This window comes from Trachymyrmex cornetzi, unplaced genomic scaffold, assembly GCF_001594075.2.
Source record: "Trachymyrmex cornetzi isolate Tcor2-1 unplaced genomic scaffold, Tcor1.1 scaffold383, whole genome shotgun sequence".
In the NCBI taxonomy this organism is placed as follows: Eukaryota; Metazoa; Arthropoda; class Insecta; order Hymenoptera; family Formicidae; genus Trachymyrmex; species Trachymyrmex cornetzi.
Window position 1 is genome coordinate 141728 of NW_017298564.1, and position 18221 is coordinate 159948.

The 18221-nt window shown below is 35.1% G+C and overlaps 1 protein-coding gene across 1 annotated transcript; it reads left to right on the forward strand.

The window, feature by feature from the left end:
* The first annotated feature begins 12499 nt into the window (after positions 1–12499).
* On the forward strand, positions 12500–14190 carry LOC108763781 (synaptic vesicle membrane protein VAT-1 homolog). Its single transcript, XM_018511651.1, has 4 exons — positions 12500–12625; positions 13135–13271; positions 13616–13723; positions 14083–14190. The coding sequence occupies exons 2-4, from the start codon at positions 13251–13253 to the stop codon at positions 14143–14145; spliced, it is 192 nt and encodes a 63-aa protein (XP_018367153.1). The 5' UTR covers positions 12500–12625; positions 13135–13250; the 3' UTR covers positions 14146–14190.
* The last annotated feature ends 4031 nt before the right edge of the window (positions 14191–18221 follow it).

Genomic DNA, 18221 nt, shown 5'->3' on the forward strand with positions numbered 1-18221 from the left:
CGATACATCGAACGCGCCTGTTACCACTACTACCACCGTGACCACCACTACCCAGGGATGCAGGCGATCGAGAGCACGTCTGACACCCGGCTCCCCAAGCACCGTGGAATATATGCAGCGTCGTACTTAGCGTGCATCGGTAGCCGGCCGAGTACAGGTTTATTAGGAAAAATTCGAGTCACTTCGAATTTCAAGTCGCGTCTTGATATATGGCACATACGTCCCATGTACGTCGATGTGCCCGACTGATTTCAACGTCGCGTGGAACGATGCTATTTATGAAACTGATTTGCAACGTAGATACACGCGAAGTAATAACTTCGAAAAAATGGTGTACACCGGTAGCACGATGCTTCTCGACGAGTGATATGTGTTTCGCGCTTGCTTGTCAACTATTAAATTAATCACTTAAATACGAAGTTGGATTGATTCTAACTTAATGCGCCCGAAGCGTACGGGCATAGATGTTTCCGGCATTGATGTCTCCGGCAATGCTGTCTCCGGCGTTGATGTCTCTAAAGCGCTGTCGAAGTCATCGGTTTTGAATTTACTGACAAGATATGCACGACAGAATTCTGAAATATTAAATGTAGTCAGATAATATAATATATAATGAATTGATTATAAGTCTTAAATTATATTAACTTAGATTATTAAGATTATAACACGAACGATATTCACAGTTTATTCATGCAACGTCTATGCATTTACAATTGTAAACTTGATAATGAATTCAATGAATGGGACTTTCCTCATAGATTCTCCACGCAGATTTCTCATAACACAGTGTGTTGTGCTACGGGTGTGCCCCTTTCCATTTCGTGAACCAAACGAGAGCGCCTTTCGCCAATGCACTGCACACGACTGCAGGAATGCATGGCCAATCTCTTTACCAATTTTCGATCCTTGGGTCTCGATTACGGAATTTCATTGACTGCTTCGGTTAGAAATCGTCTCCTGACCTCCAAACTGCTGAACTTCACTTGAAGACAACTCGATTGGCTTATTGGAAATAATTTCAGCAATTTGCAGAATTTTTAGTCGCCTGATTTATGCGCACGAAGAAAGTAACTCTTCGGCGAGATGAGATATGTACCAGTTATCTAATAAATATTATGAGATATTTACTAAATATAGAAAATATATTGTGATATAAATTTACATCATACGAAACCTTACAATAAATTGTTCAAAGTTCATTACATTATTCCAAAATTATTATTAAATATTCCTTTTATGTATTTTTCTATGATCGATATTATTGAAAAAATCAGACGAAAGATTTAAGAATTAATTAAACGATTAAAAAATGATGAAGGGGGAGCTGATATTCCAGTATATTGCGAATACAGACGCAGCTTGTTTACTTCCTCAAAGGGCCATTTCAGCAGTCAAGATAATATTTGTGGTCACGAAGTCTCGTGCATCGCGATATATATATATACATCAATTTGCCGTTTCAGAATTGAAATCAAGATCGCCATGAAAGTCTTCTGTAAGTACTTGGTAGCGGGATATTTATTGGATAAGAACGTAACCACTATAAAATATATATATGCAAAATGTATAAATCTTTTATTTAATTTTGAATAATATCAGTTCCATCTACTTCTGTTAGAAATCTTTCGTTAATAAAATATGTATACTTATACCGATCATTAATTGGTTGCGTGATAATCGCGATTCGCATCACTATTTACGATCTCGAATCCAGTTGCTTCATGACATATACGTACGCATTACTGATGCGTTGTCACCGGACTTAGGACATCAGGGACACGCCAAGGGGTTGTTGACTCGGCGTGCTCGGAAAAACGCCGACTTAGGTATTCGACGTGTCAGCTGCGACCGATTCCGCGGTAGCACACGCTGGACCAGTTCAGCGAATTGAACAGCTCCACTTGCCATATCCCGTCACATCCTGCAGGCATTTCCCTGCCTATTACGGCCACGACGGATCACGGCCTAGGGCAAAGAACTGTTCAATGAAATTCTTCACCGCGAAAACCCGCCTCTCGGACTCGTGCATCTCGCCCGTTCCGGGAAACAGACCGCGGAATTCAATTCAGTCGCCATTGCGGCTCGAAAATCGCTCACATCATCTCCGAATACCTAATATCGAAGTCGATGAGAAAACGTTTAGTTGTGGTACTTGCACGTTAAATTCTATAGTTATAGAATTAAACGTATAAAAACTTTTTATTTAAAAAAAATGCAATAAAGATTTCCATATTAAAAAAAATATTATTACTTTCAAAACGTGTATATAATAAGCAATGTTCCCTATTTTATTTCTCTACTACTTTATTAAATTTCTCCATGCATTTTTTATCAATTATATAATAATAACATATATGAAATGTACTTAGAAAATTTATATATAGAGAGAGATACGATAATTTAAATATTTTCTACTTTAGTATTAAACCTGTCATTAATGATATTCATCTTACTTATTAATGTATTCGAAAGATAAGATTACGTGTGATACATGATATCCAAATATATAACATTTTCTTACGTTTATCTGACGCGTAAAATGTTAAGCGATTTTCAGAGCGTAGCACGAAAAGAATTTTGATATATCAACAGGATATCAACCAGTTATGCATGACAAAAACGATATACCCGCGCGAACATACGACCTCGAACCTTGGTATATCTCTCTCTAATCGCAAGGAAAGTGGAATATACCGTAAAATGTATATCAGAATGAAACTATAAATGCGTCGTAATACGCATGGTGCCTATAGACGCGGTTAAACTATGCGTCACGGTTCACCGCAGAAACAACAATTATGTGAAAAATGATTATTGCACGGCGTGAAGGTCGTTGCGGAGCAACAAGAGTCGCTTATTCGAGTGATCATACGCTGCAGAGATATTTCCCTGGCCTATCTTACCGGCTTCTAATATTTTATGGCTTATGGAAGTTAACATGCCGATTAAATGCAAATTCGTTGCAAGCGATTAAATCGCAAACACCGAAGAGGCAGCGTCGCGGAAAGATCGTAAACAGCCTGACATACCATCACTGAATATCAAAATGTCGCGCTTGGATCGGTACAAAAAAGAAAATCGATTGAATCGTTGATTTGTCGCACCTTGAATACCTATAAAAGAGATTAGCGCAAAATGATGAATGTTGTCGCTGTAATAATCCGACATACAGTAGTGCGCGATGGGAATAATAAGAAGTTCAATTGCATTGAATAACGAGGAATTAGGTGACATAATGATTTACTAAGAAACAGCTGTCAAAGAACAGGCATGACATAACAGACTCTAACGAGCCGGAACTTGTTACTTTCCTTAGAAAAGTTAGCCGTTATATCACACGCATCGTACGTTAACGGTGAATGGTGATATGGCGAGAATACTTTTTAATTTAAATATAATTAAATAGTTTTTATATACTCTATAAAAGAAAAAAAAAGTGAAAGAGAAAGGAATATTGCTATATATTCGCCATATATATATTTTATGTATCAAGACACTAAATGACCCTTCAGCATGCTTCGTTCTTTCCAGGATACCAATTCCTAGATCTAATCAACCGTTACTTCTCCTAAGCCTAAAATCACATCCATCGCACGATATAGCCTAGTGTGAGGAGGCGCCGCATTGGCGTGGACCCTCTACTACTTCGCGTCATCCTAACGATTCCCTTCATCTCCAAACCTGCGTTGGTTACCGGGTCATATGACCATCCCTAAGTGGCTACGCGACCGGTGCATTAGTTACGGCTAAATTGGTAATGACGTTTTCATTCTAATAAATGATGTGCATGGAGACGTAAGCGCGAGAAAGATCGGTGAAGGAAGAAAGGACCGGAGTGCTCGAAGAGAAGAAAAACGAAAAGAGATAGAGCGAGGAGTCGGTCGTTGTCCAGACGATGATGCACCCTCGTCCTTTCTCTACCGCTCCATTCTCTGCTTAACGTTTCTCTCACTCACACGCACACACACACACACACATACATAGATTAACATCGTGATGATCCTTTTGCGCTAAACCGTCTCCTCCTCCCGGGTGGAGGATTTTCTCATCGTATGGAGGACTCGTCAGTTTCTTCGAGAGAGGCGCCCTTGGCCCTCTCCGGACCTCGGCCGGTATCTCTGCGGCCCTTACACACACACACACACACACACGTGTGTGTGTTTGTGTATGTACGCGTGTGTTGCGTACGTGCGTGTGCAAGAGGGCACACGCGTTCTCCACTTCCTTTCGCCGCGTCTCTCGTTCGTACATTCGGTCCCGAAGAGTCGAAGGAAGGCCAACAGCGGCAAGAGAAGAAGACAGGGCGTGGCCGGATCTCCCGCACTGCGAAGCACGTTTATTTGGTCGAGAAATATCTTCTGCGTTCCCTTCGTCGCCACTCATATCATCTCTCTTTCTCTTTTTCCCTTTTAGCAAATTAACATATTTAGGAGCAACGATTAAAACTGTTTTTCTTCTTTTCTCTTTCAAATCTTATGACGTACGCTTATAACCAAGGCAGTATTTTGACGATATATTAATAATATTGTTATCTTGAATAATTATGTGTGAATTTTCAATTAAAAAAAGTAAACATAATTTATATGGAACTGAAAACTGACTTTTATATCTTTAATCTCTTTAGATCTCAGGCACGCATGCTTCATGCGTCTGTATCGTCATCCAATCTTGCCTTTTGTAACTTACATCCAACTTCTAATGGACCCCTGTGCATAGACCTTTTCCTCGTTCTCTTTCCGCGCTTTCCAGTCGATGTATGACGACGGCTAGAACGTGCACGTGTGTCGGGTTGCATCGAAAGGCGCGTCACGCATTTCGAGTCGTCTGTCCAACGTCGTTTTTCGTAGCGTGGAAGAGAACGTGGACAGAGCGCAATGAGAACGGCTCGTAACGAAGGAACGAAAATAGCAAAGAGGGATAGAGAGAAATGGAAGCAAGAAGGAAGATGGAATACCAGCGCGAGGAGGAATAAAAACAGCCCTCTTCTGCCTCTTATCTTGCTCTCTTTTTCGTTTCGTTCCCTCCTTTCCATCTTGGCAGAGTCACGTTCTCGGATTTTGTGTCGAAAAAGAAGAGACGAGATGGAGTGGAGGAGATTCAGGAAATTTACGCCTGGATGATTATCGCTCGATCGATTCGAGGATCGATAGACATCCGTCCGACTAGATAACTGCTAGCGGATTTAATTACGAACGGAATATTTAATCGGTTTATTTTAGCTCCTAGCCGTGAACGATCTTCAGCTTATGACAGAAATATTATGTTGTTACTTAGGAAATACTTAGAATTAACTTATAGAAGTATATTGATTTTTTAATACAACCGTTTCTTTACTCCTTCCTTTCTATAAAAAAAAAACAGTATTATTTTGATTGCAAAATTTGCTCTGTATATTTTTAAACATGATTGTGAAATTGATATTCGCATTTTATAATTTTTTCCCACAACGCTAATTAATTTTTTGTATATTATACTTCGTACAGCGAGCAATGGAGTTTTTTGATCGTTTGCGTATTAGATAAATTAATAGCATGAATAATTTTATTTTATTTTATTATTTTAAGCTAATGAGATAAGCACGTAAATTACTACTCAATATTCATACAAAAATAATCAGTATGTTTTACGTGAGAATTCCATGAATAAAATATTTTCTCAGCCTGATACAAAGTTATATCTTCGTATTTATCTGTGACTAGTTTTCTATGACTTATACTATTCGTACAGTACACGATTATATATTCGAAAAAGGAAATAAGTGTGATAATTGTTTCCGACACACACAGAAAATGCACATTAATTCTCACTATCGAGCAAATATCAGGGCACATTGCGAACGATTTACACGACCAATTCCAAAAGTGACCTCGATTCCGAGTGGCATATCGCGTATCGGATCTCTTTTCAAGGCCGTTCTACCAAATGAGACCCGGAATCGAACACCGTACACTTCAAACGAGGTTCTCGATCGTACACGAGATTTCGCCTTCTCTCTTGATTCTTCTCGCAATATCTGTCACCGAATTTTATAGTTAAATATATTTGTCCTTCGCACGCGCGGTTTTCGAATTTTGATGTGTTTTCGCTTTCTTCGTTAATGATGATAATTTATAAACAGACTCCGTTAATTAAATAGCCTACACGATTCCAATCCCGATTGGAACAAAATTGCAAAGTTTATTAAATATTTCCACTGAATTAATATTTAATTTAACAAGAAATTTGTCTGTTATTTTTACACGTTAGATTTATTGATCTTTTATTCTTCAAGCATTTCTTACACCGATTCCACGAAATTCGACACAGTTTGTTAAAATTCATAAATATGGAAATAACGATCAGTACGCGAATGGTCGAGCTAATAATAATGGTCGTAACGAAAGCTCTTTATAACCGCGTATAATTTGCTCGGAGAGAGAATCCTGCGGCGCCGATCCAGTCCTAATATTGTAACCGCGAATTACTGGAAATGCCTTATTTTGCGAATGTCACAGACGGCGATAAAGAGGAAAGAAAAGAACGAGACTGTCATGAGTTCTCTTTTAGTGCACAGACAAGTCAGAGGCCTCTCATTACAGATTCCGCGCGGAGTATTTGATTACCGGCGACGATAACAAATTTCAGTAATGCGCGTTGAGAACGAGGAGATAATTAATATCATCGAACGCGTCTCGCGTATAAAATTCCTTCCGCCAAGGTGGATGTCTACGTATTTGGTGGAGGAGGAGGGAGAGGGGGAGAGGAAACATGCCCGATGCGAACGTACGGAAGATGTAATCCAACGTGACACTGAAGCGGAAAGTAACATCCCGAGGCAATGTAACTCGACGATGTACGACGTGATGAACGAGCGCTCGCCGTGAATCATTTTATGAGTTTTATAATATTGCCCAGGTTTATATAGCCTGTCTCAGAAGTCGCGCACTTTCTCCAAGCCAATATAAGAAGAATGATGGTTGTTACAGATGAGTCAAAATTCTTGAAGTAAATGCGAAGGGGAACGAAATACGTAATTTGCAAAAAATGTAAAGCTTGAATAATTTTAAGTACACGTAATTTTGAAGTCAATAGGATGATCAACCGATAACATAAAATAGAACTTTTTAGTTCGTGTGTCGCAAAAGATCTTCAAGTGTGCCGCGAAAATTTTAGAGAAGTTAAGAGAAGCGACAGAATTTAAAAAATAAATAAAATCGTAACAATTATATTGCGTTTATTCTCATTTTGATCAAAGCCATCATTGCAATAAAATCACTTTTAAAATAATAAAATAAAAACTTTAGAAGTTTGATATTTACTTTTGAATATTATGGTATCCGATAAAAGACTTAAGTCCTAAACACAATGCGAAGGCAACAGCGATGGCAATAGCGATAGCGATAGGAACAGAGGAATCTAACATACGGGAATGCATACGTCAATGCATATATTCCTATGTGCATTGACATATGCATTCCCGTATGTTGCACTGACAGAAAAATGTTTTGTATTTGTAACTATAATTATATATTACTCTAATTATGATTATTACTGCTATAATAATAATAATAGTAACTATATATATAGTTGGCAATCTAAAATGACTATATATAATTATAGTTATTATAACCATAAAATAGTTAAAATTACCATAAAAATGATTCAAGTGACTATAATTTTATTATCATATTTTTTATGGTTGTTCCAAAATATAACTATAAAATTATAGTCACTTGAATCATTTTTATGATAATTTCAACTATTTTATGGTTATAATAACTATAATTCTATAGTCATTTTAGGTTGCCAACTATATACATTTGTAGAACTATATACATAGTTACTGTTATTATTATTATAGCAGTAATAATCATAATTACAGTAATATATAATTATAGTTACAAATATAAAAGATTTTTCTCTCAGTGTGGATTCCTCTGTTCCTATCGCTATCGCCATTGCTATCGCTATTTCTATCGCTATCGCCATTGCTATCGCTATTTCTATCGCTATCGCTGTGCCTTCGCATTGTGTTTAGGCCTTTATGCTGAGTGCTGGAGTGTCCTGTTTTACCATTAATTTTTAAAGACTTTTTTCTCTTAATTGTGTGTTTATGGATTGAAAAGTCCTTCTACACGATTACAGTATCGACAACAACACGGGCTGCTAGCTACAATTTAATACGAAAAATGAAAGAAAATTAAAAATTGTAGTTTTGTCACCGGCTCCTGCAGTCAACAATATGTGCTACATGTAAGAGTTTCAGATTTTACCCGTTTAAAATAAGTAGCCAGCAGCCTTCAGAAAACCTCGAAGAACAATCCTCTGCTTTTAGAAACGAGGTAGAGTCTTTGGTATAAGAGAAAAGAGTCGCCAAAAATTTCGTTCGTATACTACGAATAACATTGACGTGAAGCCATGAAACCGAGCAGTACTTTAGTTGATCTCTTTCTAAGAGATGGCGTTGCAATATGTTAGATAAGGACAGATGAATGCGTTTGAGCGAGACGCAACGATATATAATAAATATAAGAAATGAATGAAAGATGTCACTATTATCGAATTTGGAATTTAAAAAAGTCTGTACTATCGACCTTGATTAAGTTCGACCGTCACTCCAGCATCCCCTTAATATGCGAATTGTAAAAGGTTGAAAAACGCTGACATAAAGTATCGTTGTTAATTGTCATCGGGCTCGGAGACACACTTCTGCAATGCAATGTAGCGGTTTACCGTAAAATCGTATACGGATCGCCGCTAGAAATTCCAGATACGCGGTTTCACCAAGGAGCGGCCACCATTGGGAAGGGTTAAAGCGAGAAGGAAGGCGGAGAGGAATCGGGTATGGAAGGCCGCGAAAACGATGTCAGCACGACGAAACGCAGCGCAGACAAACGGGGGCGGGCGGGGGCCGAGAAAGAGTTTAAGCCGATTCGATTTTCTCCTTGGCCTCTGGATCACGATCGTTTCCAGCGGAGCGCCCGGGAGAGCAGCCGCGCCGGTAGCCAGAGGGCAGGAGCAAAAAAATTCAAAGCCGACGCCACTCATGCCGGCGAACGGATTTTTATATCGAGCACATACGGAGCCGCATGACGTGCGTACGATAATGCATGCGCGTGCATGTGTGTATGTGCTCACCATGACTCGCGCGATGCTACTGCACACGAAAAAGGTTATATGTATTTAGCCTTGTATGGATCAATACTCACAAGTATCTCTACCCTCTGCTGCAACGTTTTTTTTTACGTTATTTGAAAGAAATTATCGAGCTACTAAAATTAAAATATTTTTTAAAAAGAACCATTACGCATGCTTCTTTCCTGCAAATTTTTTAATTGAAATCGGATTAATGTAATTAATTATAAGTTTAGTATTAGAAACTCAAACACTTTTAGATTTTAGTATTTTAATTAAAAATAAAATATTTGAAACTTAAAAAAACTTTTAAGAAAATCTTACTTAAAAAGTCTATATTCTAATATAATCTTTTTTCTTAGACGGCCACAATTATTTGTAAGAAATATTTTTTAGGAGCGAGATTTTTTAATTCATAAAAGACATTAAAATAATATTTATCGACAAAGTATCAAATTTACTAGCACAGATATTATCTAACTAAGAAAGATATTTCTATCGGTACTCAGTGTTATGTAAACTGAAATTTAGACTATACGATGCGATAACGCTCGCCGTGTCTAGATAATTTGCAAATTAATATGAGAATATTTATACTTGCCACAGATGGCAAGGTTCATGCTTGATATCGACTAAAAAACATTTTCAACTATCAATGTGTACCAGATTGTGCGCTTGTAAGGTGAAGAAAGCGGGTGCACGTTTCAAAGACAGACTTCTCCTTCCTCGAAGTGAGGGAGCGCGAAGGTATACTTCGTTCAGGAGTGTTGCACGTATCGCATCAGATTTCACGTGGAGTCTGTGGTTCCTTGGGAATGGATACTGGCACGGTTATGGATTACGATTGCGGCAGTTTACAGCCACGGCTGAGATACTGCGGGTATACATAAAACAAGTACATAATACACGTGAAACCTTTCGATTCACCGATTAAACCTTAAAAAGTATAACTTGAAACGAAATCTGGAAGTTATCATGGAATAAGTCGAAATGGATTCCAATTGGAATTATACAATCATTATCTAGATTTTTATTGTTCTTTTTTAGAGAAAAACAGAATAATTCCGATCAGAATCCATTTTAACTAATTCCATGATAGATACTCTGAGAGGATTATTATGGAAGATAAGTGGTTAAAAATCATAATCAAGAAATATGAAAAGTATAATATTAATTAAGAAAGTATGCATAATTATAAAATAGGACATTAGAATAAACGTTTGTGAAAAAAAGGAAAAATAAATTTTAGACGAAGATTATATCAGGCATTTAAATTATATAAATATTTTGTTTTTAATGTATATACATATATAGAAAATTCATATTTTGTAAAAATATTTAACTGCATAAATGTGTTATTCTATGCAAACAGATATATTAATAGACATAATTACTTAGTTCACATCGAAAATTAAATTTATATTCCTGAGTTAGAATTATGAAATGTTCTTATATATTCTATACACATTATTTAGCTTTATTTTACTCCTACGAATGCATTAAAGAAAGGAAATATTCAGGCAAAGTACAATTATTTCGAATGTAATGATAATAAGATTGTATATTGATTCAATTATTAGTGACGGACGATTTATGTACCATTGACTTTAACGATTGATAATATCTACTTATTATAAAATTGCCAATAAAAAATAATGAAATGAAAGAAGTTTTCATAATAAAAATAAATATTTAAATGCATAACAGAGAATTTGTGTACACCCACATATATACATCAAATTAGTAATAAGAGTGCTAAGATTCCTGCTTTATCAGCAGTCGTTAATAGTTAAGTTTTTGTAAGCCGCGTTGGTTTGTAAATTACATTGTTTTATATTATTCGGCTTTATATTCTCCTCTTTGGCTCTATGTTATTTTATAATAATAGAAATTGCCAAAATTTAAACTAATTATCAAGCATAATTTCTATATTACCAACGGTATGCAAATATACATATAATACTATCAACAGTAAGTCAACATAAGAAAATGGCATATAGAAAATTTTAAGACGTAAGACATAAGCAATAAAAAATAATTAGTAAGGAAATTAACATGTTGGATTTACTGTAGTGTTTACGTTATGTTTGCGTCGGTAATGATACGAAATACAGAGGAAGATGTCAAAATTATAATAAATTTATTTGTAAGAATTATACAAAAAATACAATTATTTCACGTACCAAGTGTAAAGAAGACTAATAACAATAGAATTCCCTCCTTTGATAATGGCTCTTTATCAACTTTGCGGCCTTAAATTTTTCTAAGGCCTTCGATACAGTTATAAATGTTGATGGTCATAACGCATTATTATAGCTTAAGTAATTTCTCTCTCTCGCTCCTTCCTTTCTTATACAACCGATTTCAGTAGGTTCTTGTTCAAAACCGTTCTCCTAGTTTCTATTGTATTCTATTCTATTGTTTAAAATTTTATCAGGGGTTCCTCAAGATTCTATCTTTAGTACTTTGTTATTTAATCTTTTTATTGTACACTGAGAAAAAAATGCTGTTGATTCAATTAAAGTCTATATTACGGGCTGTTACTAACATAAGTGATTAATTCATGTATATTTTTATTGACATAAAGGCCTTGATTATTGAAATAATAATTTATGCCTTTATGTCGATAAAAATATACATGAATTAATCACTTATGTTAGTAACAGCCCGTAATATAGACTTTAATTGAATCAACAGCATTTTTTTCTCAGTGTAGATTTTTCCTTTCTGGCAGTTATTTCCATGATTTTGAAACAAATTGCTGAATGATCTGTGTGTGTTGTGTGTGTGTGTAGCAAATAAACTACATCTAAATCCCTCAAAATCTGCGCTTTTGATTACGGAATTTTACTTTCTTATCTTTTTTTTATATTAGCTTAATACCGATGACATCTGAGTTTTATCAAACAATAAATATCGCGAAAATATTTAACCAAAAGGAGTTTCATTGTAATGTTTTGAAAGATTGTTTGGAAAGACCTACAATAATATTGAATAAAAAAATAAGAATTTCCATAAAAATGTTTAAAGTTGACTTTGACAACTTCTTCATAGCTGCGCTCGAGGTCAAATCGCCAAATCGCTTTTGATGCTCTTTGTTGAAACTGTAATGTTTGTAATATATTTTTCACAAATGTTTCGTTTTCAAGATATTTTACTTATTTTGCAGAAAGAGGATAGGAAAATTTATTTATAGAAATGTTGACCGTTAGACAGAGACTACTATAATAGAACAAGTTTGAAGACTTATTTTCACTTCATGTGCCTTTTATGACTATTTACTGATTATCAGAAAGGAAAGGATATAAGAACATATAACTTTTATCTATTGTATTTTTATAAGTATTTTAAAGCGATCTTATTATTTTGTTTTCAGATCATATCAGAGTTTCCTTTTTCTTACTTATGGAAGTTTTACGTAGTACGGAAGATTCGGAGCTTACTTCCATACTATCGAGTTGGCTAAGACACTCTTCCCGGAAAGTCGTCCCAGGTCCGAACCCTGGCTGAGGTAATATTTTTTGCAATAAGTTCTTTACAGTTTAATTTAGGGGGAGATTATTAGCGTTTCAGATTGATTGTGCTGAAAGTCAGAAAAATATTCGACGCGCAGTCATATCTGAAATAAATTGATTTAATAAAAGAATATATATATATTATATATATTATATTATATATTTTTCAAAGTATATATCACTTTAATTGTTCGGACTTGCATTTTATTTTAAATATATGTCTCGATAAAAATAACCAGTGACAATTAATACTTTCGAACATTTAAACAGATTATTATTAAAAATAAAATTTTTTATCGTAAAACATAATTAACATAATCAAATAATTAGATGATTTAGAAAATGAGATCATTTTGAATAATTTTAAATAATGAATTGCACGGAGAACGTGTACGCGTAAGATTGTGATTGCATCCGTAATGTACACATGTATCTCAGAAAAAAGACTTTTCTGAAAACTTATAAATAAATTTCTAAATAAATGTTTTAATTATTTTTATTGTAGGTTTTCCAAACTAAAAATAGAGTCTACAGCGATTGAGAAGCTTAGAGGTCTAGAGAGAAGCTTAAAACGCTCGTAGAAAAGATAGAGAGAGAGAAGAAACTTTATTCGACACAGATATGAACCAACAAGGAAATAAGGTAATATTTTTTTGTAATATATATACATATAAATTATTTATAAATTTTAATATATTTATCAGCATTATTAAGATCTTTCTAAGATGCCTATCGTCAAATTATTAAATTACTAAGCAATTTGTGATAGGTAGGCCTGTTCTTTTTAGTTGAACTTCTTGTACGTTTCATCTTTTCTCGTTTTCTTTTCAACGTAGAAAGAAAAGAAAGAGAGATGCCATGCAAGAATTTTAGTTAAAAAGAACCTACTACTACGGTAATTCTCGGTGTAGCGTTTCAAAAATCTGGCGCGCAGTTTGGCAGAATTTGATACGTATTATATATAAATTTATACCGAATTATTTCAGCACGGTTGTTCCCAACCAGCAAAACGTGATTCCAAAAATGTGGATGATAAAAAGAAGGATGATAAAAAGAAGGATGACAAAAAGCCCAGCAACGATAGACCGTCTAACGTAAGTCCTAGAGATATAAAGTTTAATAATGGCAAATTGGACGTACTAGTGTGCATTACTGCATATTAAACCGTTGTATGTACACTGATTTAATTTAAGTGTAAAAATGAAATGCAAATGTTTCGAATAGTACAGTATACTTATTTTACCTAACAGTACAATAAAGTGTATCGAGTATTTCACGATATTTATCTGATTTTTATATTTATTTATAACATATCTTTACGTTAATTTGCGTACAATGGCTTTAATGTGTACCAGTGCGCACTGAGTGCCACTCAGAAACGCCAATCGAATTCGTTATTACAGTTTCAATATGAAGAAGAAAAATTAATGAGACGGATTTTTTATTATTACAGGACAAACGAAACTTTCCGGGCGGGTTCAAAGACATGAACGACAATTACATGAGACAACATTAATCAAGTATCAAAAAACTTTAATATAAGTCAAGGGCCAATAAGAGTCACGCCAATCAATATATATGTAAACACAATACTTGACAATCAAAAATTAATAAATATACAAAAGTGTTCATCAAAGATTACATGTTTTGGCTATCAATTTGAGCCATCTTCAGATTACTTATCTATCCTACTATTCCCTCTTGTAACATTAATACGAAAATATGTTAACTACATTATAATGTACGACGTGAATTAGATGACAACATTGTAACTCGGCTTGGTGGAATGCTTCAACGAGATTATCCAAAAGACTGGCTAATCAATTGTTCTCATCATGATTCTAAATAACATAATAATCAAAATATATGTCAAAGTTAAAGTTAAAAATTGAAAAAATTAAATATTAAAAATAATTCTGATGAAAAGATATATTGTTCACTCCTTAAGAAGGAATAGAGTTATTCAACTATTAAAAATTGCGAATTTTGTCAATTGTGTAAAAATAATCAAAATTAAATAAAAAAATATAAGTCAGGGAAAATCATTTATCATTTGATTAGTATCAAAAGCCAACGTTCTCAGGTAGATTTTTAAATTATCTTTTAAAGTATATATCAGTGTCAGATAATAGAGCTTTCATTTTATTAATATAACCCAATTTATCCATAGCGATGACTTTTCCTGGTCTGCATGCATTAACAATATTTGTGGATTGTCTTTAACAAATTGTTTGCATTTGTCACGCATTTTGTAGTATATATTTTTGTATGAATTTTTTAACATCTAAATTTTTACTTGTATACGTATCTAATAATTCTTTAATAATAAATAATCTAAACTGTGTTTTAGTTTGCGGCTTTAATCTTTCTTCACGATGCGTTTCTTTAAAAATCTTTAACACATTAATTTTACAAATTATTTAAATTTTAACACTACTAAATCACTTATTAGCGAAACCATAGATTATACATATAAAGTAGATTCATAATTTTTACTAGCAGTATTACGCTGTTTTACTGACAGTTGGTAATAATTGTAAGCTACATAAATTTGTTCATAAATTATTTTATTTAATTATCATATTTTTATTATTGTTTTGGATTTTTTGGTAGCTCTATATTATTTTAATAATACATTGCATGTGAATTTGCAATATTGTTACGCATGGCATTTTTATATTGTCAATGACATCACGTAAATCAGCTTCTAACAGATTATTTCTAGAAAAGTGGATGGCTTTATACTTCAAAGTTAATAAAAATCAATTTTATATTGTCTGTTAATTATTATACATGAATTGTATATGATTTATTTTTTGAAAAAAAAAACTTTATAAACTTTTCTTGATAATAAAATTCTCACATTTGCAATGTATCTTATACTGTTATGAAATGGTGTAATAAATTTTTTTAATGTCATATATATTTACAATATTTCTTATTTGACATAATATATATTAAAAAACATAATTGTTAAGGTTTTAAAAATGCAACGAATAAAAATAAAAATTTATGGTAGCGTTTCCAATGTTTCTTTTTAACATTTCTCCCAAATAGTTGAATATAATTCAATCAATCATATCATTTCAAGATACATCCAAGTTTAATCGAGAATTTATAAAATTAGATGACACTTACCTGTACACATAGCGCTGGAGGAGTTCACCAATTGCTTTGAAAATAAAAATTGGAAAGTCTTAACATATGCAAGGGTCGGGAGAGATTCATGCACGATCGCAACTGTGCTGATGGTGGATCTGGCATGCCCTTACCTCTCCGCCCACAGATTTTAAGGGAGATTTCCTCGTGAAGAAAGAAGCAGGGGATCGAAGGTTGAGAAAATTGTGCGTTTATTAATGAAGACGACATTCGAGCAATCTCACCACTTAATTTCATCGACGATGCCGACGCGAGGCCTCCAGAAATCGCGTTGAGGTCCTAAATGAACAGCCCTGCTGAGGATAGAAGAGGAGAGAGCGAAAAGTGCGAGTGTCTTCGACGAAGACATTTAACTTCTATATCACAAAATTTCTATATCACAATACTTGTTGCGACTTGCTTGCGAAAATTGCAGCAAAAAAGAAAAAGAAACAAGGATTTATAGTAATTACGATAGTCGCATAATAGCATAGCAGTAATAATAATAATAATAATTACTCTATAACAATATAATATAATAACAATGACAATAATAATAAGATAATATTGCATTCACAAGTCTTAAAAGGATATTTACGCTTATTTATATCATTATCGCTCTATCCTCCTCTCTCTCTCTCTCAATTTACTCGCGCATTCTCACTGCTTATGATCTTCACTGTATCACGTTCGTCTTCTGCATCGATGTCACGCGAGCAGTCGATGCTAGAATTAAAATCGGCTTGAGATCTCCATTAGTAGCGTCATCTTTTCGGTCGTGGTGGACGGGCTGTCCTCGCGTCAAACAAAGAATCGAAGATTAAAAAGATTCACGCATCACCCTCACATTCTCTCTCACGGTTATTCTCGCACGCTTGCATTCGGCACCTATGTAGAACATAGCACATATTTTTCTGTATATTTATATATATATTTTTCTCTCTTTATATTTATATATATATATATATATATTTATATATTTATATTTATAATTAATTTTCTTCGTTCATTATACCTATCTATATATTATCTACAGGGCAGTAGCCAAACGCTGACTGACTGTGTTGTCGCTTGTGTTATCCGCTCGCGACGATACCGACAATTTCGATTTGACTAGAGAGACGCGCGTTTATATATCGTCTCACGCCTCCCGATCACGATGATCCTCGGGAGAGCACACGCGTCCTTTGTTACGTGTAATGTATAATGGTTGACATGTCTACCTGTCGCGACGTAATACCAATCTATGTCGCAAGTGGAGATCGCGCGGGCGCGCCGCGATGCGCTCGAAATTCTATCGCTCTCTTGGTCGTTTTATAACGTGGCGAATATTACGTTATGTCGTCCACCGATACGTTTCAATGAATTCCTGAGAGTATATTGTTTGTGAAGGGGAAAGAAACGAAAGAATAAATATATAATATGAGTCTCTTGAGCTTGCGATACGCCGTCGTGGTCTCGGTGGTCTCGGCCAAGCCAAACGTCGTTCTCTTTCCCGATCGGTTCCACAACGTGAGACGAGATGCTAGCAGTGGCGGCCGAGGTGGCGACAAGTTTACATCTGACATTCATTTCGCGTGACTTGTGCCTGACATAAGTAGGTACGAACGCTGGAGGAGTTTCTTCGGGACATTACTTTATATTAAGCTAGCTATTAATCTTTACGTTTAACATTATTCGCGCGTTCTGTGTGTGTGTGTGTGTGTGTGTGTGTGTGTGAGAGACACTTGCCCATATTTCTTCATAATTTCACTCTGAGACTCTCCAGCATTTACATTACTTACCATTGTCAAACACGGTGCTGTGCACATATATACTGCAGCAGATCTCAGATGTAAACATACTACAGGGAACATTCGTGCGACACTTCTGGACTTGTATTCTGTACATGGCTATCGACAGTTCTCGACGGTATCGTTAATTAATGACTAATCAGAGTCGCGTTTATTTCCTTTTCGCCATTGGCTGTCGCTAATTAACGATACCGTCATAACTGTTGGTAGTCGTGTGAAGAATTACAGTACCCCGATTCCGTAACTCTTGACAACGGTTATCGTTATGTTGTCGTTGCGCAGGTTTTTATCCATATCTGCACAACGATAATACAACGATCCTGACACTGTTAAGAGTTGCAGAATCGGGGCACAGACACTGGAAGCGGAACAAATCTGAAGTGAATCGTTCGAGTCGGAGCGCATCGCGGCCGAGAAGAAATTCTTATTATAGCAAGCGGGCGCCGCGGCGTGAATGATGCTGGCTTTTCAATCGTACTTACAAATGACACTCGAGTGTCTCTTTATTTTATTTTTATTTTATTTTATTTTTTTTTAAATCCTATTCCATACTTATACTTATGAATTAATGTTAAAAGATGCGTCCGCACCGCGACGCCACGTCTCGCCTCGCTTTTCGTCGAGCCGCTTCCGTGAAATTTCTTTCTCTCTCTCTCTCTCT